Source organism: Xiphophorus couchianus, chromosome 11, assembly GCF_001444195.1.
Source record: "Xiphophorus couchianus chromosome 11, X_couchianus-1.0, whole genome shotgun sequence".
Taxonomy (NCBI): Eukaryota; Metazoa; Chordata; class Actinopteri; order Cyprinodontiformes; family Poeciliidae; genus Xiphophorus; species Xiphophorus couchianus.
This window is the reverse complement of record NC_040238.1, coordinates 6,275,756-6,303,361: the sequence shown is the minus strand read 5'-3', so window position 1 is coordinate 6,303,361 and position 27,606 is coordinate 6,275,756. Positions and strand designations below refer to the sequence as shown.

General features: G+C 41.8%; 3 protein-coding genes across 5 annotated transcripts; 1 reads left to right on the top strand and 2 right to left on the bottom strand.

The window, feature by feature from the left end:
- Positions 1 to 3,754: 3,754 nt before the first annotated feature.
- Positions 3,755 to 6,128, bottom strand: calhm5.1 (calcium homeostasis modulator family member 5, tandem duplicate 1). The gene is made up of 2 exons (XM_028030346.1): positions 5,489 to 6,128; positions 3,755 to 4,840 (listed from the first exon to the last, which is right to left on the bottom strand). Exons 1-2 carry the CDS (start codon positions 6,035 to 6,037, stop codon positions 4,451 to 4,453), a joined length of 939 nt encoding a protein of 312 aa, XP_027886147.1. The 5' UTR covers positions 6,038 to 6,128; the 3' UTR covers positions 3,755 to 4,450.
- A 5,181-nt stretch (positions 6,129 to 11,309) lies between these two features.
- calhm6 (calcium homeostasis modulator family member 6) lies at positions 11,310 to 15,986 on the bottom strand. Of its 2 annotated transcripts, XM_028030404.1 has the most exons (3): positions 15,685 to 15,986; positions 14,980 to 15,510; positions 11,310 to 12,256 (listed from the first exon to the last, which is right to left on the bottom strand). In XM_028030404.1, exons 2-3 carry the CDS (start codon positions 15,502 to 15,504, stop codon positions 11,831 to 11,833), a joined length of 951 nt encoding a protein of 316 aa, XP_027886205.1. In that variant the 5' UTR covers positions 15,505 to 15,510; positions 15,685 to 15,986; the 3' UTR covers positions 11,310 to 11,830. The 2 variants fall into 2 exon arrangements, with proteins under 2 accessions (XP_027886205.1, XP_027886204.1); XM_028030403.1 differs by lacking the exon at positions 15,685 to 15,986 and having other exon boundaries at positions 14,980 to 15,655.
- Positions 15,987 to 23,514: 7,528 nt separating this feature from the next.
- On the top strand, positions 23,515 to 27,499 carry rwdd1 (RWD domain containing 1). Of its 2 annotated transcripts, none has more exons than XM_028031387.1 (7): positions 23,515 to 23,749; positions 24,111 to 24,206; positions 24,381 to 24,511; positions 25,828 to 25,971; positions 26,143 to 26,275; positions 26,350 to 26,412; positions 26,928 to 27,499. In XM_028031387.1, exons 1-7 carry the CDS (start codon positions 23,677 to 23,679, stop codon positions 27,038 to 27,040), a joined length of 753 nt encoding a protein of 250 aa, XP_027887188.1. In that variant the 5' UTR covers positions 23,515 to 23,676; the 3' UTR covers positions 27,041 to 27,499. The 2 variants fall into 2 exon arrangements, with proteins under 2 accessions (XP_027887188.1, XP_027887189.1); XM_028031388.1 differs by having other exon boundaries at positions 23,526 to 23,749; positions 24,141 to 24,206.
- Positions 27,500 to 27,606: the final 107 nt, after the last annotated feature.

Here is a 27,606-nt window from a genome sequence, read left to right as displayed (position 1 = left end):
ATGTTGGTGGTGCTTTCACACTCGTGGTAGCATGAGACGGACTCCACAACCCACACAAGTGGCTCAGGTAGTGCAGCTCATCCAGGATGGCACATCAATGCGAGCTGTGGTAAGAAGGTTTGTTGTGTCTGTCCGCGTAGTGTCCAGAGGTTGGAGGCGCTACCAGGAGACAGGCCAGTACACCAGGAGACGTGGAGGAGACCGTAGGAGGGCAACAACCCAGCAGCAGGACCGCTACCTCCGCCTTTGTGCAAGAAGGAACAGGAGGAGCACTGCCAGAGCCCTGCAAAATGACCTCCAGCAGGCCACAAATGTGCATGTGTCTGCACAAACGGTTAGAAACCGACTCCATGAGGATGGTATGAGGGCCCGACGTCCACAGATGGGGGTTGTGCTCACAGCCCAACACCGTGCAGGACGCTTGGCATTTGCCAGAGAACACCAGGATTGGCAAATTCGCCACTGGCGCCTTGTGCTCTTCACAGATGAAAGCAGGTTCACACTGAGCACATGTGACAGACGTGACAGAGTCTGGAGACGCCGTGGAGAGCGGTCTGCTGCCTGCAACATCCTTCAGCATGACCGGTTTGGCGGTGGGTCAGTAATGGTGTGGGGTTGCATTTCTTTGGAGGGCCGCACAGCCCTCCATGTGCTCACCAGAGGTAGCCTGACTGCCATTAGGTACCGAGATGAGATCCTCAGACCCCTTGTGAGACCATATGCTGGTGCGGTTGGCCCTGGGTTCCTCCTAATGCAGGCCAATGCTAGACCTCATGTGGCTGGAGTGTGTCAGCAGTTCCTGCAAGATGAAGGCATTGAAGCTATGGACTGGCCAGCCCGTTCGCCAGACCTGAATCCGATTGAGCACATCTGGGACATCATGTCTCGCTCCATCCACCAACGTCACGTTGCACCACAGACTGTCCAGGAGTTGGTGGATGCTTTAGTCCAGGTCTGGGAGGAGATCCCTCAGGAGACCATCCGCCACCTCATCAGGAGCATGCCCAGGCGTTGTAGGGAGGTCATACAGGCACGTGGAGGCCACACACAATACTGAGCCTCATTTTGACTTGTTTTAAGGACATTACATTAAAGTTGGATCAGCATGTAGTGTTATTTCACTTTAATTTTGTGTGTGGTTCCAAATCCAGGCCTCCATTGGTTAATAAATTTGATTTCCATTGATGATTTTTGTGTGATTTTGTTGTCAGCACATTCGTATTCAATGAGAATATTTCTTTCATTCAGATCTAGGATGTGTTATTTGAGTGTTCCCTTTATTTTTTTGAGCAGTGTATATATATATATATTTAACCAGCTATAAGGGGCCAGACTTGTATCATCAGTTGTTACACAGTCGGCCTTCTATCACCTGAAGAACATTTCCAGGATTAAAGGACTAATGTCTCAGCCAGATCTAGAGAAACTCATCCATGCGTTCATCTTCAGTCGTATTGATTATTGCAACAGCGTCTTCACAGGTCTGTCCAACAAATCAATCAAACAGCTGCAGCTGATCCAGAATGCTGCTGCTCGTGTTCTCACTAAAACCAGGAAGATAGAGCACATAACACCAGTTTTAAAGTCCCTCCACTGGCTCCCTGTAGCTCAAAGAATAGACTTTAAAATACTGTTAGTTTATAAATCACTGAACGGCTCAGAACCACAATACATTAAAGATCTGCTGTTGTTGTATCAACCTTCCAGACCTCTCAGGTTCTGGTTCTGGTTCTGCTTTGCATCCCCAGAACCAGAACCAAACGAGGAGAAGCAGCTTTCAGCATCTATGCACCACAAATTTGGAACAAACTTCCAGAAAACTGTAAAACAGCTGAAACACTGACTTCTTTTAAATCTCAACTGAAAACCCACCTGTTTAGAATTGTATTTGAAATGTAATCAATTACAAATTTATTGATGTAACTTGACTTAATGATTGATTCTATATTGCATTGTGATTCTGTGTTTGTAATGATGTAAAGCACTTTGAAATGCCTTGCTGCTGAAATGTGCTATACAAATAAAATTTGATTGATTTGATTGATTGATTGATCAGCACCTTTATTCAGATGGCAATTTGCAATGTAAAATATTATGCTTAGTGATTTTGTTTTACAATGGGCAACGCAGTACTTAATTAATTTGTAATTATTTTTACATTTATGAATGAAATTGTGTACAGCATTGGCTTTATTTATTTTAAGAGTATTTTGTAGTTTTGTACAAAATGTTGTATATGTGCAAAATATTTGGATAAATAATGGGTTAGTCTGATCCCGGTCCTTAGCCTTGTTAATTACTCTTATTGGTCTTTTTTGTGAAGTTTGATTAGTGACTGTTGTGTTGTTTTGTAATTAATTTCCCAAATCTCTCTGGAGTCACTTAAATAAGGTCAAACTGAAGAACAGTGCAGAATGTTAGGCTGTTTCTTTGCGAAGAAAAGGTGTTTTGCCCTGAAACTATAACAGGCCAATTTCATGAACTGTGAACAGAAACAGTAAAACCCCGACTCATAATTTATACTTTTCCATAGATGGACATTCATTCTTGTAAAAAAGGCCAACAGCCGCATTACGTTCAGATAAAAATTTCTAAGTATGATTTTCAAATAAAGTTCAGGTTAAAGAGTCATTTTCAATAGTCATTAACCTGAACTTCTACCTTTATAATAAACTGGTTTTAGGTTTATTAATCTATGCATTTAGCAAAATGTTCTTCAAATGACTGGAAATGAATAGTTTTGAGTAGATTTTATTTTAATTTCCACACTAGGACTGTGCCACTCCACAGCTGCTTGTGTCTCATTAATGTTAGCAGATGTTGGCAGGTATGATGTGGTCTGATTCTGTTTCAAACTGAGTTTATACACCTCTGGAAAAAATTAAAAGTTTCTCTGATTTTACACTTTATAGGTATATGTTTGAGAAAAATGAACATTGTTCTTTTGTTCTGTGAATTACTGACAACATGTCTCTTAATTTTGTTTGTCAACGTATGTAAATAAGCAGTTAGATTTAGAAAACACACCAACGAATATCTTTTCATGGGTCTTAGCCCTGCTGGGGGCTCAGCCCCCCTAAAGGTCAGATCCTAGAATCACCCCTGGCTCTTGGAGGTCAGGTGCTGTGATAGTTTTGTACATACCTTCCGATCTGTCAGACATTTTTTTTTCGACAAAAAAAAATGACACCAGCCAACGGGTCGTTGGCTGGTGTCAGCCAACGGGTGACCCGCCAGCTTTTCAGTTTGCGAAACCACAAAAAAAGCTAATAAACTGGCGACTCGCCAGAACTGCACACTGTAAAAAGCTCAGGCTAGCTCTTAGAACTACGGGAGATTCAAACTCCACTCATCTTTTTTTTTTACCACTCCAGGGGGTCTTTTGTGGGCTCTAGTGTCCCTTATATGACAGTAGGCTGACAGGAAACAGGGAAGGAGAGGGGGGAAGATCCGGGAGTCAAACCAGTGACGGCCGCGTCGAGGACTCAAGGCCTCCAAATATGGGTCGCGCTAACCCCTACGCCACCACAGCACGCCCCACTCATCATTTTTAACTTACAGAAAAACGCCAAGCCGTGAAATAAACAAAAGCAAACTGACCAATCAGATTTAGGCTTTGGCATGCCCTTTGGCCCCCACACACTCACACTGATGTGTGCACCATACAAGATGGTTTGGCACAAAATATCTTTTTCTTCTCTCCACAATGTTTTTAATAGTAAAGAGGGTTGGATAATAAAAAAAATACAATACATGTTCTTTTCTTTGTTTATTTAAAAGAAAATCTCACAGTGCGTCCAGCCGTACAGCTGCAGCTGCATCTGCAAAAATCCAAACTCTCAGTCACTTGTGGGCAATTTAGATTCACACAGAAAAGCTCCAAAAGGGAATCAAAGTTAAAACTCTGAACTAAGAACATCTGATCACATAATAGTAATTAACCAAAGCTGCCATGGTCAATTATTACTGATAACTATTGTGAGTAGTCCATTACACTAATATGATCAGGCAGCATGTAATCATATGTATGTAAATGTATTATGTTACAAAGGCTGGGCCAAGAAAATGTATGTGTATCAAACAAGTAGCCCTTCATGTTACTCTGTATGGGTGAAGTAGCTCCCAGTCTCAAAAAGGTTATTGACCCCTGATGTAAAGGCTTCATAGAAGGTTTTATAGAATTACAGTGGAAATTAAATGTAAAAAAACTCCAAACTGTTTAAAATAACTTAGGGACTTTTTTTATATATATAAATAAAGTTATGTGACCATTTAGACTCTCAAGCAAGACACAGTCAGTGATGCTTACTGTTTATTTGTTGTTGTCTGTAGCTGGTTGTGGAAAATGATCAAATATGGTATTAGTTAAATACCATCAGTAAATTGTATGAGTGTTTTTAATATCCATTTTGTTAGCAGACCTTCGTTTTTCTCTTCAGTGGGTTGTTGTTCAGCTCATTTCTATCCCATGCTCCATGTCCAGAACGGGTCGATTTTCTGGTGTGAAATCCCTGTCTGCCCGCTCTACGTAGCGCTGCAGAGTACTGTAATACTGTTCACTCCTGGAGAAAGTGTAGTATGCAGAGATCTCCTCCCATGCCTTGTGGTTTGGAAATGGCATGGGATCAGGTTCTTTGTTCTCAAAAAAACTCTGCAGGTTTCTCTCAGCCAGCTTTGTTGCATAGTCCACAGTGAAGGCATCAAAGCGCTCCTTCTCTTTCTCAATATAACGCTTCCAGAACGTAAGCTGCAGGTAACTGACCTGGGAGCGGCAGTTTTTGCAGCAAGTGCCCAAAAGACCTACAATGGCAGCAACAATTATGAAACTCCAGCCCAAAATCTGCAGATGTAATGAAAACAAAACATTCTGTCAATTAGTGACATGCATATTTTCCAATAATGATCAGCTGATGACTATGTGCCAATATTCTATATAACATTATTAACTCACTTTATGCTTTATTACTGCCTTGAAAAAAAGGACATTATCGAATTCCATCATGTACATCCATAAATCTCATGGGTTTGTGATAAATAAATATTGTAATATATGTTTCTCTGTTTCCACTTAACAGCAGGGCGTGTCCAGCTCATCTGACAGAATCGATGGGTTATTTGGAGTTAAATTATAAGTAATTTGTTTTTATTTATTTATTTATTGTTATCTGTCATTTTCTGAGCACTATCTCCATTGACTCACAGGCTTTTGAAGTCATTCCGTAGTTGTTTTACTGGACCTTACACTTTCCACAATAAAAGCAGATGTTACAATTAAAATAACTTCTCTGTCTAGAAAACACTCCTGCCCATAAAGCTACAGTGTCATTTAGACTGCTGCACAACATTTGTTTTGCAAAATTTCAAAGCCATGAAAGAATTTGAGTAATAAGTTTCAGACTTCACAAAGCCCTTTCAGATGCACAGGAGGTTAGGGGTAATTAAGTGCAATCCTCTAAATGTACATAAAGATGGAATTGGTGTGTCTTACTTGTGACTGCGCCCTGAACATCAGCAGCAGCTTCATCCGTTCATCACTGGAGAGTTTAGAGTTATCACAGGGAACCAGGGCCAGCTGCTCCCGACATTTGTCGGGCAACGTCTTGTTTTTACAAAACAGATTCACAACCAGGTTATCATCCAGACCGCTGATGGCACATTCATAAAAGGTCCCATTGAGCAAGGCCACGCACAGCCACATAACAGGGGCCACACAAGCACCAGTAATAATGCTCAATAAGACCCTGAAACAGCCAAGGCAGTTCCCTCGAGGACAAAGCTTCATGGGGTTAAGGCAGCAGCCAGTGTAGAGCCTCCACAGCTTGCTGCTGAAGAACAGACCCAAAACAAAAAGCACAGCAGCTGGACCAAGCAGAAAAGTCAGCCCATACGAGAAATTCTGCTCATGGTTACATGGACACTGAAATGAAACCATGGAAAAAACTCGTTCCCCACCTATAGTTAGGAGTGCCATAAAACTGTAACCAATGGTGGTTTTTTGGTTCATGAAGAAACGCAGTACTGTCTGGAAGTTATCCATGGTATTGGTATCCAGGAGCTATCCAAAACTATCCCAGAGAAAAGTCTAACCAAATCTCTATCAACTACTTCCTGCTCTGTTGTTTGTCAGAAATTCATCTGCCAAACCAGTTTTGCCCCTCCCTTTGGTGGTCTGTTGTCAAGCTCCTCCTTTGTTCACTTCAACACTGAATTCTTCTGCCCTGAGAAGAAGTGTCTGCTGTGCTTGAACTAATAGAAATAACAATTGTTGGGGTTAGTTATTCTTTATAGGTTTTCCTTTCCAGCTGCGATGTTGGGATAAGTACTGTTAGTGTGTGATGTCTTACATTTACTTCTGACAGAAGAACCAACATCAAGGACAAACAAATGAAAATGAAAATACAAGAAGAACTTTTCTTGAATAACCTTAGTAATTTCTTGATACAAATTCCCTCAATGTATTGAGGATATACATTGAGGTTCACTCTGTTGCAAAGACATGACTAAACATGTAGAACATGCCTTTGCAGCAGAAGCACATTTAGAGAACAAGAGGCATTGGGGGAAGTGCTCACATCCTCCTTGTGGTTTACTCTTCCAGTTAAACAGGACTGAGCATTTCGACTGCAGTCCATCACACAGATACATCCTCTTTTAAAACCAAATCATCCTCTGCAGCAACAAACTGAACACTGAGCACCACAGGCAAACTGGGTCTAATCTAAATATCTAAATACAAGGAATGTCTAAAGATTTTGTCTGTGATGAAAAGCAACCTAAAATAATTAAGAAAGTCCTGGCTGAGGACGATAGTGGGCGGGATTAAACAAGGCAGTTGAAAATGTTTCAGATGATGAAAGCATAACACGATAACCAGTTACTTTGGGAACAGCAAACATTACACTTTGTCAATTTTAGACTATTATTTTTTAAAAAGTGAATCTGGATCACTTCCCACATGAAAAAAAGCTCAGTGGATGAGAGCTGAACACAACTTCTGAAGGACCTATTTGAGCATTTCTCGCCAGAACACTTTGAGTCATTTGTGCGAGCAAAACTGAGGAAGGCTCTAGGAGGTGATCGTTGCCTTAAATTAAAAACAAAAGCTGTGTCGACAGTTTTTATCCACAAATGCCTAAACCTCGCCGCCACCTCTATTTGCTTTGTACAGAAGGCATGGGCTCTCCATTGAGAAACAAATCAATTTTATCCAGTTGAGTAAAATCGTTTGTCTGTGATGTATGCAATGTCCCAGTATGGTAAATGGCTTACCATAAATTACCTGCACTGCAAAAAGAAAAGTATCAATCCAAACCAGATGGCTGCTAACTTTAATTCAGTATTTGGAGGCATGGCCAACACAGACTGAACGGCTTCATTCACTTCCTCTGCTGCCATTCATAAAACCACAGGCAGAGTAAAAATTCTAAAACAGCACAGAAAATCAGTGTCATCATTTACAACTTCTCATTCTGTTCTGTTATAATCCAAGGAATAATCCAAGAAAAGGAGAGAATGTGAAACTTCTTTGGAGTGTAGTTGCACAGAAAGGCAGTGACCAGCGTTTGTGGACAGTAGAGGCTTCCTGCATTAGTCGCAGCTCACTGCTTTTCACCACCTGATGAAACTTCCTCTGTATGTCTGACCATACCATACTGTGAAACTTTAAATTTAACCTAGCGTTTTTGAAACTAGAAAAGCTTTTGGCACCAGCACAGAGCATACAGCTTTATGTTGACATTTTCAACTAGAAAACATGCATTTCTCTTCTCACTCCATTGTTTACATTTGTGTTGTTGAATTACATGTGAGTTGTTCTCATGCTGAGAACATGACTTGTTGTGACTCACCGTGATGCAAGAAGGTAGCCAATATTTCTCTTTACAAAGAAAAATGACAAAAAAAGCAACACACAGTGATTTGGATACCTAATTTAATCTCATTACTGGTTTATAAATAGAAATGGACTAGATTAGTCCTCATATATATATAAAAAAAGTGGTCATATTAGAGTAACGTGTCACTAAGGAATGAATTACTGGCATCACTGATCATGGTCTTTATGAACTCATTCTAAAACAGACAGTAAGATTGCTGAAAGAACTAGCTAGTAATGCCATTTCACCACCTACTTATTTACTTCTTAATTCCCTGTTACACCTGCAATGCAATTCAAAATTCTTACATATAAAGCTTTTAATAACCAAGGACTGAATAATCGTGCTATCTGTACATTAGCTTTTCTGTCTTAACGTAGATGCTTGGATGCTTAGTTTTTATTTCTCAAGCTCCCCTCCTGCAAAACCAGTTTTGTGTACTTGTTTACAGAACATATTTAGGCTCTTAATCTATATTGTAAGATATATAATTTTGTTTTGATAAAAACCATTGCTCCCCATCTCGGCGCCTGTACGTTGGGGTTTACCCCGGTGAACGAGAGGGTAGGATCCCTCCGCCTACGGGTGGGGGGACGGGTTCTGACTGTCGTTTGTGCTTACGGGCCGAACGACAGTTCAGATTACCCACCCTTTTTGGAGTCCTTAGAGGGGGTACTGGAGAGTGCTCCTCCTGGGGACTCCCTTGTTCTGCTGGGGGACTTCAACGCTCACGTGGGCAACGACAGTGAGACCTGGAGGGGCGTGGTTGGGAGGAACGGCCCACCCGACCTGAACTCGAGCGGTGTTCTGTTGCTGGACTTCTGTGCTCGCCATGGATTGTCCATAACGAACACCATGTTCAAGCATAAGGGTGTCCATATGTGCACTTGGCACCAGGACACCCTAGGCCGCAGTTCGATGATCGACTTTGTCATCGTTTCATCGGATCTGCGGCCGTATGTCTTGGACACTCGGGTGAAGAGAGGTGCGGAGCTGTCCACTGACCACTACCTGGTGGTGAGTTGGCTCCGGTGGTGGGGGCGAAAGCCGGTCAGACCTGGCAGGCCCAAACGTGTTGTGAGGGTCTGCTGGGAACGTCTGGCGGAATCCCCTGTGAGACGGAGCTTTAACTCCCATCTCCGGCAAAACTTCGAACACGTCCCGGGGGAGGTGGGGGACATGGAGTCTGAGTGGACCGTGTTCCGTGCCTCCATTGTCGAGGCGGCCGATCGGAGCTGTGGCCGCAAGGTTGTCGGTGCCTGTCGCGGCGGCAACCCTCGAACCCGTTGGTGGACACCTTCGGTGAGGGATGCCGTCAGGTTGAAGAAGGAGTCCTATCGAGCCTTTTTGGCCTGTGGGACTCCGGAAGCAGCTGATGGGTACCGGCGGGCGAAGCGGCATGCGGCTCGGGCGGTTGCTGAGGCAAAAACTCGGGTGTGGGAGGAGTTTGGAGAGGCCATGGAGAAAGACTTCCGCACGGCTTCGAGGCGATTCTGGTCCACCATCCGGCGTCTCAGGGGGGGAAGTGGTGCAGCACCAACACTGTTTATAGTGGGGATGGTGTGCTGCTGACCTCTACTCGGGACGTTGTGGGCCGGTGGGCAGAGTACTTCGAAGACCTCCTCAATCCCACCAACATGCCTTCCACTGAGGAAGCGGAGCCTGGGGACTCTGGGTTGGGCTCTCCAATCTCTGGGGGCGAGGTCGCCGAGGTGGTTAAAAAGCTCCTCGGTGGCAAGGCCCCGGGGGTGGATGAGATCCGCCCGGAGTTCCTTAAGGCTCTGGATGTTGTAGGGTTGTGTTGCTTGACGCGACTCTGCAATATTGCATGGACATCGGGGGCAGTTCCCCTGGATTGGCAGACTGGGGTGGTGGTCCCCCTGTTCAAAAAGGGGGACCGGAGGGTGTGCTCCAATTATAGAGGGGTCACACTCTTAAGCCTCCCTGGCAAGGTCTATTCAGGGGTCCTGGAGAGGAGGGTCCGTCGGATAGTCGAACCTCGGATTCAGGAAGAGCAGTGTGGTTTTCGTCCTGGTCGTGGAACACTGGACCAGCTCTACACCCTCAGCAGGGTCCTGGAGGGTGCATGGGAGTTCGCCCAACCAGTCTACATGTGTTTTGTGGACTTGGAGAAGGCGTTCGACCGTGTCCCTCGGGGAGCCCTGTGGGGGGTTCTCCGGGAGTATGGGGTACCGGGCCCTTTGATACGGGCTGTCAGGTCCCTGTATGACCGGTGTCAGAGTCTGGTCCGCATTGCCGGCAGTAAGTCGGGCTCGTTTCCGGTGAGAGTTGGACTCCGCCAGGGCTGCCCTTTGTCACCGATTCTGTTCATCACTTTCATGGACAGAATTTCTAGGCGCAGCCAAGGTGTTGAGGGGATCCGATTTGGTGGCCTCAGGATCTCATCTCTGCTTTTCGCAGACGATGTGGTCCTTTTGGGTTCATCAGATCGTGATCTGCAGCTCTCGCTGGATCGGTTCGCAGCCGAGTGTGAAGCGGCCGGGATGGGGATCAGTGCCTCCAAATCCGAGGCCATGGTCTTGAGCCGGAAAAGGGTAGAGTGCCTTCTCCGGGTCAGGGGGGGTGTCCTGCCCCAAGTGGAGGAGTTTAAGTATCTCGGGATCTTGTTCACGAATGGGGGAAGAAGGGAGCGGGAGATCGACAGGCGGATTGGCGCAGCTTCTGCCGTCAAGCGGGCGCTGTGCCGGTCCGTCGTGGTGAAGAGAGAGCTGAGCCAAAAAGCGAAGCTCTCGATTTACCGGTCGATCTACGTTCCCACCCTCATCTATGGTCATGAGCTTTGGGTCATGACCGAAAGAACGAGATCGCGGATACAAGCGGCCGAAATGGGTTTTCTCCGTAGGGTGGCTGGGCTCTCCCTTAGAGATAGGGTGAGAAGCTCAGTCATCCGGGAGGGACTCAGAGTAGAGCCGCTGCTCCTTCACATCGAGAGGAGCCAGTTGAGGTGGCTTGGGCATCTGGTCAGGATGCCTCCTGGACGCCTCCCTGGTGAGGTGTTCCGGGCACGTCCCACCGGGAGGAGGCCCCGGGGAAGACCCAGGACACGCTGGAGGGACTATGTCTCTCGGCTGGCCTGGGAACGCCTCGGGATTCCCCCGGAGGAGCTGGAAGAAGTGGCTGGGGAGAGGGAAGTCTGGGCCTCCCTTCTGAAGCTGCTACCCCCGCGACCCGACCTCGGATAAGCGGAAGAAGATGGATGGATGGATGGATGGATGGATAAAAACCATTGTCAGTATCAAACAATTTTTGTATATATTCCTGTTGGTCAGGACTGTTGGATGAACTCAGATGAAGCAGAATCTAGTTTCCAATTACTGTCAAGCAACATTCATAAATATAATAATACAATTTAAACATTGATACTGTTACTTTGCCAGATCACCCCCCAAAAAAGCATACAAAAACCCAGTCAAACAGAGTGGAAATAAATGAGTCTTTAATGACGAAGAAAACCTCCAAAATTACAGAGAATAATTAACACATGCATTGTAATCCAAAGACATAAGGGCGTAGGAAACATTCACAGATCTGGCAATAAGGGGGAAAAACAGGGAGGATATTCACAGGGACAGTGATTACTAGATGTAAGACAGGGGAATGATTTCTGGTGTTCACAGTGGTGAGAGAACTGGAGGTGAGAAATTAACCAATTGGTTGCCTAACAGAATTACCAGAAAAACATAAAAATATGTGAAACAATAGCAAAAACATGATCAAATTCAAAAGTAAGTAGAAATTCCGAACATAAGTCCACAAGAACACAAAATTGAGACAAAATATAACAAAACTGAAAAACAAACCAAAATTCTTCAAAACATGACTCCTTACAGCCGCCATGAGCATCACAAACATACACACCTACTTCTAAATTTAAGAAAATTCACTTATATCATGTTTAGAAATATAGTCTATTCTTCTATCAATTTCAATTCTTTTCACATTGAAACCATTCCACCATCCACAAAATGGAGAACAGCAGGGTTGTCAGTCGACTCATTTGATCTTACTGAAACCATCCTAATCCCATCACCCTCCTGGTTTGTCTCCACATATCGATGCAAAGTGCTGTAGAAGTGATCTTTGGTGCTAAACTTATATAATAAGGAAATTTTCTCCCAGTCTTTGTTGGAGGGAGTGGTGATGTTTGCAGGTTCCATCTGATTGAAAAAGCTCTTTAGGTTTCTCTCAGCAAGATCTTTAGCGTGTTTATTGGTGTATAAATCCATGAGCTCACTTTCCTCCTGAGCATATGCCCTCCAGAACTTGAGTTGCTGATAGCTGATGGGGGAGTTGCAGCGAGCCAGGCAGATGATCAGTAAACTGGACAACATGATGAAGGTGATGACAAGCCAACCTAGAATCTGTTGTGAGAACAGAAAAAGATTATTTATTACTATGACCATTTACCATTAGTATTTAAGACTACAGTCTACTGCAAAAAAGCACCAAATTACACATAAAAGAAGGAATGGGCTAATTTGAACATAATCTGGAACATATGCAGGTTTCAACGTCAATTGTTTAGGAGCTGGTATATTATCAATGAATGAATGAATCAATCAATCAATTATCAAATGAAGTTTATTTTTATAGCACATTTCGGCAACAAAGCCGTTCAAAGTGATAGGCAGACAAAAATTTCATTAAGCTTTGTGAAAATTCTGGTATTTTTAATAATAAGTTAATGAGTAAACATCAGTAACAACATTGCAAAATTTGTCATAACATAAACCACCTACTGAAACCAATACTTAATGTATTTATGTTAAAACACTGCAAAGTACATCTACTGACAATATCAGCTGTTTGTTCCCAAAAGGCACAGCAAGGTAAGCAGATGTAAACTATCTTCAGAACAATAAAGCTTGGGTCAAAACAAAAAGCTCCTCTTTTAATACCAACTTGAAAAGTGTTTTTCTGTGTGTCTGATGTATTTTGAACTAAAATATCATTGTTCTTCATCCAGTGATGTAATTAGAGGTAGGTAGAGCATCCAGAAACTGAGTTCAAGTCAGAGTAGTGATAGCTCAAAATAGTATCACTCAAGTAGAAATAGAAACTCCATGATCCTCTCACATCTGTCCTATGGAGCCAGCCAAACTCAAACCATTAGAAAGTCTCTATAATCAGGCCTGAAAGGTTTTATATTAAAAGCCAATCAGATGTCTAAATCTGGCATTCTGGACTTTCCTACTTTTGTAAGTCATAACCTTTTAAAACTAATTTTGAAATGTTTAAACAGAGTTGTGCCTAACCCATTAAGTGATTGTATACAGAAATTGCTGAGCAGCAGCAGATCTACCAGAGCAGCTTTACATGGATATTATAAGGTTCCATTCCATAGAAACACTTTTGCTCAAAATGCTCTGACTGTGAGAGGATCTGTAGTTTGGAATTCACTTCCTGCCAATTTAAAGTCTGTAACCAGTTTTAATATGTTCAAAAAACAAACAGAACTTTGCTTATGTCAGAAACAGAACTGTATCCACTCTTAATGTTTTTATGTTTCACTGTTTTATATGCATGACTGTGTATGTGTTGTGTAGTGGGAACATTTTAAGGTTACTTATGATTATTAGCTGAATCATTGCATAGCAGTATTAAGATTCTTGGGTGATGCATGAGCTCATGAAAAAGTTTAGTTTCTTAACATTACAGTGAAGTCATTGGGTTGTTTCTTTATCTCTCCTGCCTTCTAGTGAAAGAAGACACGTGTGCTTGCTGTCTATTCTGCTGTCTGTTCTGTAACCAAGTAGATTCTCATACTGCTATGTGAATGGAGTGAACCTCTCCTATAAAACTGTGCCCTGCTTGAAATCTCTGCTCGCTGATTGCAGTCAGGAGAAAGAGCACAGCTTACAGTTTTATTGTAAAACTGTAAAACCACTACAGTTGTCAACATCATGTTGCATTATTTTAAATGATAATTATTTCATTTTCTACTACTTTTTAGATGTACTCTTTAAAAGCCCACAGGGACAAGTGCTGTGAATTAGCTTTAGCTATAAGCACTGTGATGCAAACATGGGACTATTGATCTGTTCTATTTGACTATGTCGATGCGTGTCTGTCCCTATCATATACACCTACATCAAATTAAATTAAGTATTGGATTTTAAAGGAGCAGTATCAAGTAAAAGCAATTTTTTTAGCTTTACATTGTGTTGTAATCTCATTCTCTAGTCAAAAACATACCTGAAGTGTTTGATTCTTTCTTGCATGTTTGAGAAATTCTTTCATCTCACATGGCAGCCATTCAGCTGTGCATAATGTCTACCATCACCTTCAGTTTCCAAGCTTCTACCTCACAGAGCAGAACCTCCCTCATGGCTCCCTGCTCTGCTCCTTCAGACTAGCCAAACACCTGGTGGAACTGCACATCTGCTGATCTCATACCACTTACTTCTCAGTGCAACGCTGGTAATAGTGTTGTTAAAAGGTTAATAGAGGAGTCATGTTGTGATGACTTCCTGAAGACACAGTTTCAGAAAGAGCAGGAGTTTTTAAAGAGTACAGAATCCTATCAAATCAGGAAGTAAAATTTCTTTAAAGTCATATTTGATATATTCAGCATTTTTATGACAGCTGAAGGTGACATAGTTACTTGATTATGCTATAAAATGATACTATGTGTCTAGAAACATAATTCTGCCCCTTTAAAACTACTTCTAGAGGTTTTTTCTTTTTGTTTTTTTAAGGTTTCTCAGCCAGATACTACCCTCCTCTGATTATCCATCCATCTATAAAGACACTAAATAGTCTGCAGTGTAAACATGTCGTCAAATCAACACAGCTAAAGGTTATATTTATACAAAAACAAATGTAGGTCTTGTGGGGAGAATAATTTTAACTAACAATATTTAAATTCCAGATTTCTTCATCCTAAAATAGCTGCAAATTCTGATTTGACACAAATCATTAATTATTTGATAGTCTAACAAATATTTGCAGTGTTTCCTGACAAAGATTTGCTGTACTGCTCAGTACCAAGTTAACAAATTAAGAATGCTGAAGTCTTTAATGCTGTGATGACTAAAGACTTGTTATAAATGTTAGAGTGGGATCACATCAGAAAACTGCTTACCTGAGACTGAGATCTTAATGTACGCAGAACCTCCTCATTACGTTTATCACAAGGAAGCATGTGAAGCTTCTTTCCACAGTCCAACTCAAAATTCATATCTTTGCACAAATACTGGTTGTAAACACTCAAATTGGTTCCAGTCATTGCACACTCATAATAGTTACCATTAAGCAGAGCAACAGCTAACCAGCTGGACGGTGCCACCAGGGCTGTGGAACTGATTTGTAAGAAAGCTGTACAAGTGGTGGCCAGGTTTTTCCAATAACACAACTTTGCCCTGTTGTGCCAAAGACCTGTAAACAATATCCACATCTTTTTGCTGAGAATATAACCTAGCAGCAGCAAAGCTAGTGCTGGAACCAACAGGAAGACCAAGCCATACAGGAAGTTCAGCTCGTTGCAGGGACATTTGAATGCCACCGAGGAGAAGATCTGCTCGCCTCCAGCTGTCAACAGAGCAACCAACCCAAAACCAAGGTTGGTCTGCTTGCTGGCAATATTCAGAATCGTCTTAAACCTATCCATTGGTAGCTGTTGGGTGACAGAGAGAGACAGCTGAAATGAACGTTGCAGTTTCACTTCCACCCCGTATGTCTAAATGTCATCACCACAAACATTCTCATTTCCTGGAACTCTTAACGTCAGTCGTGGGTTTAAGTCTACTTTCTGAGCTTTGTAGCCAGCAAACAAAATTTCAGTTCATACCTGATATTGAGATGTGTCTCCATGTGTGTCTCCAGTTACCTAAGGCTATCAAATGTCACACTCCTCAATGCTGGTTATAATTGCATCAGTGTGTCTTTTTGTAAGCTGTCACAGATGGGGAGTGTGGAACATTTTGGAACAAGAGAGCCCCACACGGTTCACATGGTTCTTACTATTCTATGTAAGAAAACTATCATCAAGACCTAGTAAAATGAAAATACTGTCAGTATGAACTCTTTCGTTGGATCATATTGGCATTGAGACAGCCTCTGTCCATTCTTGTGTGTTTTTGTGTTGGTTGTGTGTGTGTGGGCGTGTACGTATAAGGGTGGGAATATTTGTGTCTCTGTGTGCCCATTCCTCTGTCAAGTCAAGACTTTTGCTACATTATACTGCAGGCTTTAATGCTCAATTCTGATTTTTGTTCAAATCTGAATTTTATTGCGTGGTTGTTCATATTTCCAAATTTATGCAATTTGTATGTGATCTCCTTATGTAAACTGCAAACAACCTAAAGGTGCCTCTCATGTGCAGTACAGGATGCAATAATGTCACATGTATCAATCGTGCTCAGTGTTTGTGGAAGTAAACATGGATGGTAAGGCTGGAGAGTATCTTGCATTCTAAAGCTGTTGACCAACAGGAGCCAGCTCATTAACAACTTAATCACCATGGTTGCTGTTTTTCTTCCTGCTGGCGCACATCAGGACACATTTGTCAAGTATCAATGTGACCTGACCATACAGACACGCGTCACATTTGTAAAGATCAGATATGGATTGGATTCAGGACCACATATCCAAGTGACCTCAGTCACATTTGTAAAAATCTTATCTGTGTTCTAACTGTGATGAAAAGATCAAATACAGGTCGCATACGGGCAGAAAATCACATTTGTGTCACTTCAGGCTGCATTGTGAACATAGCCTTAGACTCATACTTGCTGCCAGTGGCTGGTGGCCCCACCGGGTGCATCCTGGGCTGGGTGCTCAGGTGTCTGTTGGCTCACTCTCGATGGCTGGTTGGCGGGGCCTGGGCCCCTTGGCTCTATCTGGCTTTTTCTGGAGGGTGGGGTGCCCTTGAGTCTTGGGTCTCTGTCTGTGGTCAAGAAAGCTTCTCAGATCACTGAAGGTCAGTCACATTACCCTTCAGTTCTTCCCTCTGGGAGCCTCCATAAAGTTCTCCTGTATTTATAAAAAAAATCAATTGTCCTTTCTGCAATAACCAAGGAAGGAAATTCCATTTCATTAAATGAGGCAAAATAAACAAGGAGATTTCTTAAGTGCAATTTTGGGGAAGGATTGGCAAATTACAACGAATTGTAACATAAAATGTGCAGGTAGAAGCTTATCAGCACTGCATAGAATATAATGAATAACTGGTAATTATCCTGGTTGAAATGGCATGGCTAAAATGTATGTAATGGTCACATTAGTATTATTATCTATTAAATGATGTCCCTTATTAGTTCCATATCTCTTGAAAGGTCTTAATGTGTTCAATCTGCATGCCCAATAATGACTAGTTAGTGGCATGCACATCAAACATGGGTGTTGTTTTCCTAATTATGAACTGTTGAGACTCACAGAAGTCAAATAAAAATGTAAGTGTTTAGATCTGGATTTGGTTTGCATTCATAGATTCCTGTGGTCAGTGCTACTGATCTAATCTCTGCCACAACACCTTCAACAAAACTTTAAGACCAAATAAAAACAAGTTTTAATAAAACATTCTTCATAAACATTGATTTGTTGCAGTGTCTTGATTCAAACTATGAGTTATTTAAATGATAAATTGTTAAGTTTCTGTACTTTTAAACCCTGTTTGTTTTTGCCATGACCTAGATGTCTGAGAACCTAGAAGTAGGAAAGAGTAACAAATATCTGGGAAGCATCATAACTTAAACTTAATGTTCAAACATGAGGAATTTTCTAGAAGATTATTCAGATTTTATTTTATGATTTTAAAGGTGCTACACTGAAAATGGTAAGAAATGAAGGCATATCCTTCTGTTTTTCTATCAACCATCAGCTGCTCTGCTCTCTCTCTTCTGCTCTCAGCTCCAACACACAGAGCTGTCAGCCACTAGCAATGCTTAGCCCCTCCCTCCTGCTTCAAATTCTTTTCATTAACTTAAGAGTTAGAGATCTAAATGAGATTGAAATATTTGCAACCTTTGACAGAAAAGTTTAAGTCTATTAAAGCGTTTTACCTAGTTTTGCTAGTTTTGATTTCCAAGGCGTAGCAAGGCAGTTTATCAAGATTCAACCAAAATAATGAAATTAACAAACTGCGGCCTGATTTTTACTGTTAATGTGTTTTATCCTATTGAAAAGTGGGAGTAAATAAAATGTGTTAATGTATTTTGCTCTAGGTATTTACTTACCTAAAGCAAAAAGGTTTTATTTTTTTTTTGTTTGTGCTGAAGCTGCTCACTTCAGATGGCTCTGAGGGAGCCTGGGTCGTTCTGCAGCGCTGCTGTTGCTCCTCCTACACATTTTTTTAAAGAGGGCAGGGGTGGCTAAAAATTCATCTAACTATTTTCCAAGACTGAGTGGTGCTGTCCGGTGTGTCTACAACACAGTCCCTTTTAAAGAAGAATTTCTGTCGCCTCTGGACAGAATAAAGTTTTATCTAAATGATGCTCAAACAGTTATTTGCGGACTTTATTAAAGACTTTTGAGGAAAATGACTATAACTTTTTTCTTGTTCTATATCACTGAAGAGACACTTTAAAATAATATTTTCAGTTAGCAATGTTTTTTTTCTAAGAGATTTAGTTTGACGATGGCTGTTGTGCCCTGAAATAGAAATAACTTAATGCCGCTTTTAAGCCGCACTCTAAAAAGTAAATTTTGGTTTTACATTCACATCTGACCAATATTAAAACCGACCCAGATAGCACAATATGAGTGAAACAACACTGAAACAACATCAGGCAGAGACACTGAATCCATGTTGAAGCCTGACATTGAAATGGAATTGAAAGTGGTCGGTGACTTGCATGTTGAACCAACATTAGGGCTTCAACATAACTGACACTATATCAATGTTGATTCAACCATCATTAAAATGTGGAACTGCATGCATATTTGTGTTGATTTTATATTGAATGAAAGCTAACAATTTATGTTAATTTTTTGGTCTGATAGGTCTTCCTCATAACATACCACTATTTTATTGGCAGATGATGGGTATTATGGGTATATGTCATTCAAAATTATCTTACATTAACATATTTCCAAAAATGTGTGTACACAAACTTAAAAATGACAACATGGCATTAATATTACATATTATATAAGAAAAGAGGGACCGATATTTAAACATTTGTAACTGTCAGAACAACAGGAAGAACAGCGTCCATGAGGATAAACCTTTTACTGTATGAACCAGACAAACAGTATGTGTTGGGGTAACCCAAGTTTGACTCTGGTTGGTGCCACTTTGGTTCCTTGATGCCTTCCTCCCACTCTGGTACATAACAAAGCCACTTCTTTACAGTTTTGCTGCAGTCTTTGTCAGTCTGCGTTGGGTCAAACTGCTGAGCAGCAGCTGAAAAACACAAAAATAAGAGTGAGGAAGGCGCCGGTTAGAAAGATGATAAACATTTGAAACACATTGAACTATTAAATAGTGTACTGGTTATAGGTCTGAGAACATACACACAAACTGTACAGTCCATTTATACACTCAGTTACATTAATAAGGACATGCCAAGGAATATTCATGAATATTTAACTTAATGTTAGTCGATATATACAGTGTATCACAAAAGTACACCCCTCGCATTTCTGCAGATATTTTGAGTATATCTTTTTATAGGACAACACTGATAAATGCCACTTTGACACAATGAAAAGTTGTCTGTGTACACCTTATACACTGCTCAAAAAAATAAAGGGAACACTTAAACAACACAATATAACTCCAAGTAAATCAAACTTCTGTGAAATCAAACTGTCCACTTAGGAAGCAACACTGATTGACAATCAATTTCACCTGCTGTTGTGCAAATGGAATAGACAACAGGTGGAAATTATTGGCTATTAGCAAGACACACTCAATAAAGGAGTGGTTCTGCAGTTGGGACCACAGACCACTTCTCAGTACCTATGCTGTCTGGCTGATGTTTTGATCAGTTTTGAATGTTGGTGGTGCTTTCACACTCGTGGTAGCATGAGACGGACTCCACAACCCACACAAGTGGCTCAGGTAGTGCAGCTCATCCAGGATGGCACATCAATGCGAGCTGTGGTAAGAAGGTTTGTTGTGTCTGTCAGCGTAGTGTCCAGAGGTTGGAGGCGCTACCAGGAGACAGGCCAGTACACCAGGAGACGTGGAGGAGGCCGTAGGAGGGCAACAACCCAGCAGCAGGACCGCTACCTCCGCCTTTGTGCAAGAAGGAACAGGAGGAGCACTGCCAGAGCCCTGCAAAATGACCTCCAGCAGGCCACAAATGTGCATGTGTCTGCACAAACGGTTAGAAACCGACTCCATGAGGATGGTATGAGGGCCCGACGTCCACAGATGGGGGTTGTGCTCACAGCCCAACACCGTGCAGGACGCTTGGCATTTGCCAGAGAACACCAGGATTGGCAAATTCGCCACTGGCGCCTTGTGCTCTTCACAGATGAAAGCAGGTTCACACTGAGCACATGTGACAGACGTGACAGAGTCTGGAGATGCCGTGGAGAGCGGTCTGCTGCCTGCAACATCCTTCAGCATGACCGGTTTGGCGGTGGGTCAGTAATGGTGTGGGGTGGCATTTCTTTGGAGGGCCGCACAGCCCTCCATGTGCTCACCAGAGGTAGCCTGACTGCCATTAGGTACCGAGATGAGATCCTCAGACCCCTTGTGAGACCATATGCTGGTGCGGTTGGCCCTGGGATCCTCCTAATGCAGGACAATGCTAGACCTCATGTGGCTGGAGTGTGTCAGCAGTTCCTGCAAGATGAAGGCATTGAAGCTATGGACTGGCCAGCCCGTTCCCCAGACCTGAATCCGATTGAGCACATCTGGGACATCATGTCTCGCTCCATCCACCAACGTCACGTTGCACCACAGACTGTCCAGGAGTTGGCGGATGCTTTAGTCCAGGTCTGGGAGGAGATCCCTCAGGAGACCATCCGCCACCTCATCAGGAGCATGCCCAGGCATTGTAGGCATGCTACAATGCCTACAATTGTAGGCATTGTAGCATGCAGGCACGTGGAGGCCACACATACAGGCACGTGGAGGTCACACATAATACAGAGCCTCATTTTGACTTGTTTTAAGGACATTACATTAAAGTTGGATCAGCGTGTAGTGTTATTTCACTTTAATTTTGTGTGTGGCTCCAAATCCAGGCCTCAATTGGTTAATAAATTTGATTTCCATTGATGATTTTTGTGTGATTTTGTTGTCAGCACATTCAACTTTGTACAGAACAAAGTATTCAATGAGAATATTTCTTTCATTCAGATCTAGGATGTGTTATTTGAGTGTTCCCTTTATTTTTTTGAGCAGTGTATAACAGTGCAAATTTATTCTTCCCTGAAAATAACTCTATATACAGTCATTAATCTCTAAACCACCAGCAACAAAAGTGAGTACAGCCCTAAGAGACTATACCCCTAAATGACCAAACTGAGGACTGCTTGTCATTTTCCCTCCAAAATGTCATGTGACTAGTTAGTGTTATTAGTTCTAAGGTCTGAATAGGGAGCAGGTGTGTTGGATTTTGTAGTGTAGCTCTCATACTCTCTTACTGAAGGTCCAACACGGCACCTCATGGCAAAGAACTCTCTGAGTATCTTAAAAGACAAATTGTTGTGCTACATGAAGATGACCAAACTTAGCTGCAGCACAGTGGCCAAGATCATTCTAAAAAATAAGAATAGGGTCCACTCAGAAAAAGACATCGCGTTGGTCGTCCGAAGAAGCTGAGTGCACGTGCTCACCGTCACATCCAAATGCTGTCTTTGAAAGAAAAGTGAGGAAGGTTTGAGGGGAAGTAAAGGGAGATGAGGAGGGGTGCAACTAACAGCATACTTGGATTCAAAATTGATTAGACACTGGTCCTCAAGGCAAGCTGACCTGCATGTTTTCAATTAAGCAAAACCCTGTCAATCAGCCATCAATTAAAATCATGTGCTGAATTAGGGAAATATCTAAAACTTGCAGGGCAGTGTGCTTGGAGGACCAGAGTTGAAAAAACTGGATTATACATTGGCATTTCAATCAATGCCAATGTTTATTGCCTTGCAGCAAGAAGGTCCTGGGTTTGATTCCCAGCCCAGGGTCTTTCTACACAGAGTTTGCATGTTCTCCCTGTGCATGTTGGGTTCTCCGGCTTCCTCCCACAGTCCAAAAACACGACTGTCAGGTTAATTGGTCTCTGTAAATTCTCCCTAGGTTTGAGTGTGTGTGTAAGAGCATGGTTGTTTGTCCTGTCTGTCTCTATGTTGCCCTGTGACAGACTGGTGACCTGTCCAGGTGACCTGGCCTCTCGCCAGGAATGTAACTGGAGAGGCAGCAGCATCTCCTGACCCCTCTGGGGACAAGGGTGTACAGAAAATGGATGGATGGACTTCAATCAATAGAGTTCGACCAGAAAACAACATTGATTCAATGACACATTTTCAACATTGGTTACTTGGCTAGAATTGGATGATTTTTTGATTGTTGATACACCATCAGCTGTCGACCTCAACCAAAAATCAACCATTCTGACTATAATTCAACGCTGAATTACTGTCGTGTGCTATCTTGGGAGAATTTCCTCATTTGATTATTTATGTTCTTGTAATGGTAAAAGCAGAATCAGCCAGAACCCAAAACGCAGTCACAACAAGAGGATGGTTAACCAAAAAGTTTTATTACTAAAGTAAATGGTGTAGTGTGGTCACACTAGTGGGTCAGGGATGAGGAATCCACAGGGGTCAGGAGTCCAGCCGGGGTAGGGGAGGGTGAATGACAAGGGGAGATCTGTGGAGGTCTCAGGGGACAAACAGACGACAGGGACAAAATCCACCAACCAGAGGCTGAGTCGTGAAACGGTCCAGGGTCATGCACGGGAGGGTCTCAGGCAGTGAAAATCCAGGAGGCAGGGTCAGAAACAGGCAGGGTTCAGCAACAGGACTTTCAACAGCAGAAGGATTAGGCAAAACTCTGTGGTCAAAAACAGGCAGGATCAGAAACCAGAAAACGCTTTGAAACATGAGACAAGGCTTGAAAGCTGTGACAGTGGCAACAGACGATCTCGCACTGAGCTGGTGACCAGCAGCTGTTTAAGTAGGGCCCAGCTCAGTGCAGGTGAGGGCAATGAGCAATCAGCACAGCCAAGGCAGAGCTGAAGGGCTGGAATCATGACAGTTCTTGTATATTTTATAGATAAATTAAATTTAAAATTTCTGAACCAGACGCTTTGCTTATTTCAGTCTTAGGATTATTTAGCCGCATAGCTCTTCAGATGCACTTAGTGTGTCAATGGAAATGCTTGCTTTCTTTCTTTCTTTCTTTCTTTAAAGCCTTAACCCTAACCACTTCATGTGCTTTAGTTACTGTTGCCAAGGGCCTTTTATGCCTTGGCACCACGTGGTCTTTCATGAGGTTTGTTCATTTTAATAAAAATTTCATTTTAATTACTCCGTTAGTTGAAAAAATTAATTTGTATTTTAATTTATCTGGGATCTGACTTGTGCTGAACATTTTTGTCAATAAAGTTTTAAAAATATAACAGGGGTGGCCGCTGTCGGTTTCCGTATTTGCATCACTAAATCTGAGATCGATTTAGTGGTCTGCAAAACAGATAACCGTAAGGCCCGTATGGACCCGGACCCTCAAGTACATCTCTGAGTCTGAGTCAGACAGAAATTTTAATCTCCGACATCATCGATCGTCTTATGAGCGGATGGGACCGATAGCACACGCCGAGCACTACGTTGCCAAAAGTTTCAGTGTTGGAATGATTTTATCAAAATCCAGATAACCCCCCTGAGATTAAAAATGACAGATTACGTCGAGGAGCAAAGGAATGAACTTGAAGCCATAGAATCAATCTATCCCGACTCCTTTACAGGTTTGAGTTGATTTAAAATAGTAACTAGCTTACAGCTAGCATCGCAGTAAGCCTTATTTATCTGACTGGGTTGGAACTGCTTCATTTTGTGTGATAGTTGTGATGACTTCTAGTCAATGAAAGCTAACGAGACAGTAAGTGCTGTGGCCTTTGGCCACATCCAGCATGCTCACAACGGCTTTTATAGCTAAAACAGACTAGTTTAAATCCGGGATAAACTAATAGTCTTGTAGGAGTTTGGTTTTACCATGAAAAGCAGGAATAGTTGTATAGTTTAAATGGGCTGCTACAGTGACAGCCATGGAAAACTGTCTGGACAATAGTGCACTAGTGATCCTGGTGTTCTAATGCAAGTTTGCAGAAATGATCTGTTATTCATGTGGGCTTGCAGTGCTGTCAGAAGAACCCACCAGTTTCACTATTACCGTTACGTCAGATGCAGGAGAAAACGGGGAAAGTGAGTATATTCAATTTATAAATGTGTTATATTCTGACATTTCCTTATTTTTGACACCTTCTATAATGACAATGATTTATCTGAGTTAATGTATGGTTTGAAGTTACCGAATAAAGATGGTCTCAATTCAATGAGAATGAATTATTCTCATTTAACTTTCTTTTCTCATTCCAGCTGTGGAGGCAACTTTAAAGTTTACATATGTAGCAGAATATCCAGATGAGCCTCCACTGTGGGAGATCTACTCTCAAGAAAATCTGGAAGATGGCGACCTGGAGAACATTCTCACCCTGTTGAAGCAGCAGGTGTGTTCATTTATCTGAGAATAAATAGTGTTTAATTTCTTCTGCTTTGTTCATTATTTCTGAACTTTTTTTCTGGGGAAAGTGTTCTCAGCAGACTTTAGGACACAGGTCTCAAACTCCAGTCTTGGAGGGCCGCTGTCCTGCAACCTTTAGATGTGCCTCTGCTGCACCACACCTGAACAGAATAATTAGGTCATTAAGGTTCTGTAGAACTGATCTACACAAGGAGGAGGTCATTAAGTCATTTCATTCCAGTGTTTTGTACCTGTGGCACATCTAAAAACTGCAGGATAGTGTCCCTCAAGGACTAGAGTTTGACACCCCTGCTTTAGGATATTTCCATACACTCAATATAAACTGACCAAAGAGCCATATTTAGTCTTGGCACTGCCTTGTGGAAGCCCATCACTCAAATATCAATGGTTTTAGGAGCTGTTGAGGCATGCAGTAAAGTTTGGTCAAAAAAACATTGAATGTGAATTGGAACACATATTGGCACAAACATTTAATGAGTTGAGTCCATGCAGTTATGGTCCTCTGTCATGTCACCAAGCCGCTCACAAGATATGTTTTTTTTTTTTTTTCTTCCTTTAATGAAACAGTAGAGCTTTATTTTGTGCTGTGGCATCAAGCTGCAGCAGGCAGTGTGGAAATGTTCTGGTGGGCATCCCTCTCTGCTGAGGCTCATCAGTACTGCAATGATCACTGTGGTAAACTGCAGCAAATGGCCATATTTAGAGTCATGTTGAACATGACAAAACTGCAGTTCACAACATTATTTCATAATATTTCATTTTTGGATGCTAATTTGAATCCAATAAAAATTTGTAGGGGATTGCTCCATGGAATAAGTTTCCAACCACCCCAATCAAAACACTTGCATAAAGCAGAAGAAAATTTTAGGCTACTCACCACTGATTCCTTGTTGCAAATGTTTTGTTTGGGGCTTAATGGTCTTAAACTTTTGATCAGCTGCTCAATTGCCAGAGTTTAAAAGTTAAAAATTATATAATCTTTTTTGATGCTTTATAGAGCTCTGCAAAGGCAAAGGGCAGCACCTGGGGCAGTGGGTGGGCTTTTTGGTCTTACAATAGTCCCACACTAACTGAAAACATATTCATTACATTTTTCCAATTTTTATTTGCACTTAAAGGAGAGAACAGATCACTTAGAAAAGATTTTTGCTCTGTGCACAACCTGGCTCTAAATTAGCGGTGGCTCTTGTTCAAGAACCAAATGTAACTCCGTAAACTGAAGCCACTTGTTTTATGCTGTTTATTTTCTATTACCAACATGTGTATGTGATAATCATGCAGGCTGAAGAAAACCTGGGTATGGTGATGATCTTCACCCTGGTGACAGCTGTTCAGGAGAAACTTAATGAAATTGTGGATGCAATGAAAAACAGACGAGAAGAGGAAAAACTCCGGAAAGAAAAGGAGGCAGAGGAAGCAGAAAAGGTAATTGGAAGTCTGTCTGAAGTCCATTTTGACTTTTGATGGGTTTGCCTCTTCTATGTCCTCATTTGTGTAGAGGCTTAGGTGATATGCTCAGATTCCCTTAGATTTGTTAAGGAGATGAAGGTAGTATGTATGGACAAGTACTCAGTGAAGGATGCTTGTGTTTGGCAGGTGAAGTTCCAGGGTACAGTTGTAACAATTGAAAACTTCCTGGCATGGAAAGCCAAGTTTGAGCTGGAGATGGCTGAGTTCAGACGAAAAAAACAGAAAGAGGAGGAGCAGGCTGGAAAACCCAGACTCACTGGTAAATCAGTTTCACTGTTATGTCAAAGCCTTGGAAGCTGCTTGCAAAATAAAGTGTTATTTTTTCCTCTTTAGGTAAACAGCTGTTTGAGAGAGATCATAACCTTGACACATCGGACATTCAGTTCCTAGAAGATGGTAAGTAATGCTCTACAATAAACAGATCCTGTTGTTTAATATTATATTAAAAAAACCCTTTTTTCTCAAATTGGAGGGATTTTTCTCATAATTTCAATCAGTTTCAAGTGATAACTCCAGCTAGATTAACTTAAATGTGTCTTGTGTTTGAAGCGGACTTGCCAGAGTACCAGACTTGTTTTTACTACCTTCAGTTGGGAACCACTCACTGGAAACCAAGACTACTGGGAGTTGGAGTTTGTTTAGATTCTTCTATGTAACATCTCTATGATGCGAGGATCTGACACAAGAGCCAACTCTTACCAGAGCAGGGTGCTTCTGCTTCTCTTTAAACAGTGCTGGCCAATCGTTACATTAATGTCCTTTTTTTTTCTCTATTCCACAATAACAATGTTTGGCCTTTCGTTTTCACAGTTAAAGCTAAACTGTTTGGAATCACAGGGCCTTGGGTGGGATGCATCTTGAACAGTGATTTGTTCACTACCTTCTTCTAAAGTCTTGTTTGTTCTTCTCAGCTGGAAACAACGTTGAAGTGGACGAGTCCCTATTCCAGGACATTGAGGACTTGGATTTGGATGAAGACGATCCAAACTTTGACCCGTTAGACATGGACAGTGATGAAGACTAAAGCTGAACAAAACAACAGACAGTTAAAACCCCTAGCAGACCACTGATTCACTCATAGTTCCACCCAATTATGGCATTTTTGAAGACTCTTGGAGAAAATAGGAAAAATCTTAGTTTACTACAACAGAAGACGTTAAAAAAAATTTTATTTGAAATTTCCAAAATAAATCTTGCTCTTTATTAAATACTGACCTTCGAAAAACTATGGTGAATAATATTTCAGTTTCTAAACTCCACTTTTGTCCTGATTCAGAAAAATTTGGAGATGGACACATGCTACCAGATCTGACACCGCAGATAAAACCAACTTCTCACCTGGTGAGAACAGAACTGTTCCAACTTATTTAGCAACATTAAACTGCTGAGTGTGTAGAAAACTATAGAGAATCCAGGTCAATTGCAACATTATATCATTACACAACATTGTTGAATAAATACGTTAACTATGGGTCATCTTAAACTTCCATCTCCACTTTTGATGGTTATTTCAAATTTTGTGTAATTATTGTTGGTCATATTTTTCATTTTCCCTCATGAATCTAAGGTAATTTTTTGCTAACCCTTTTT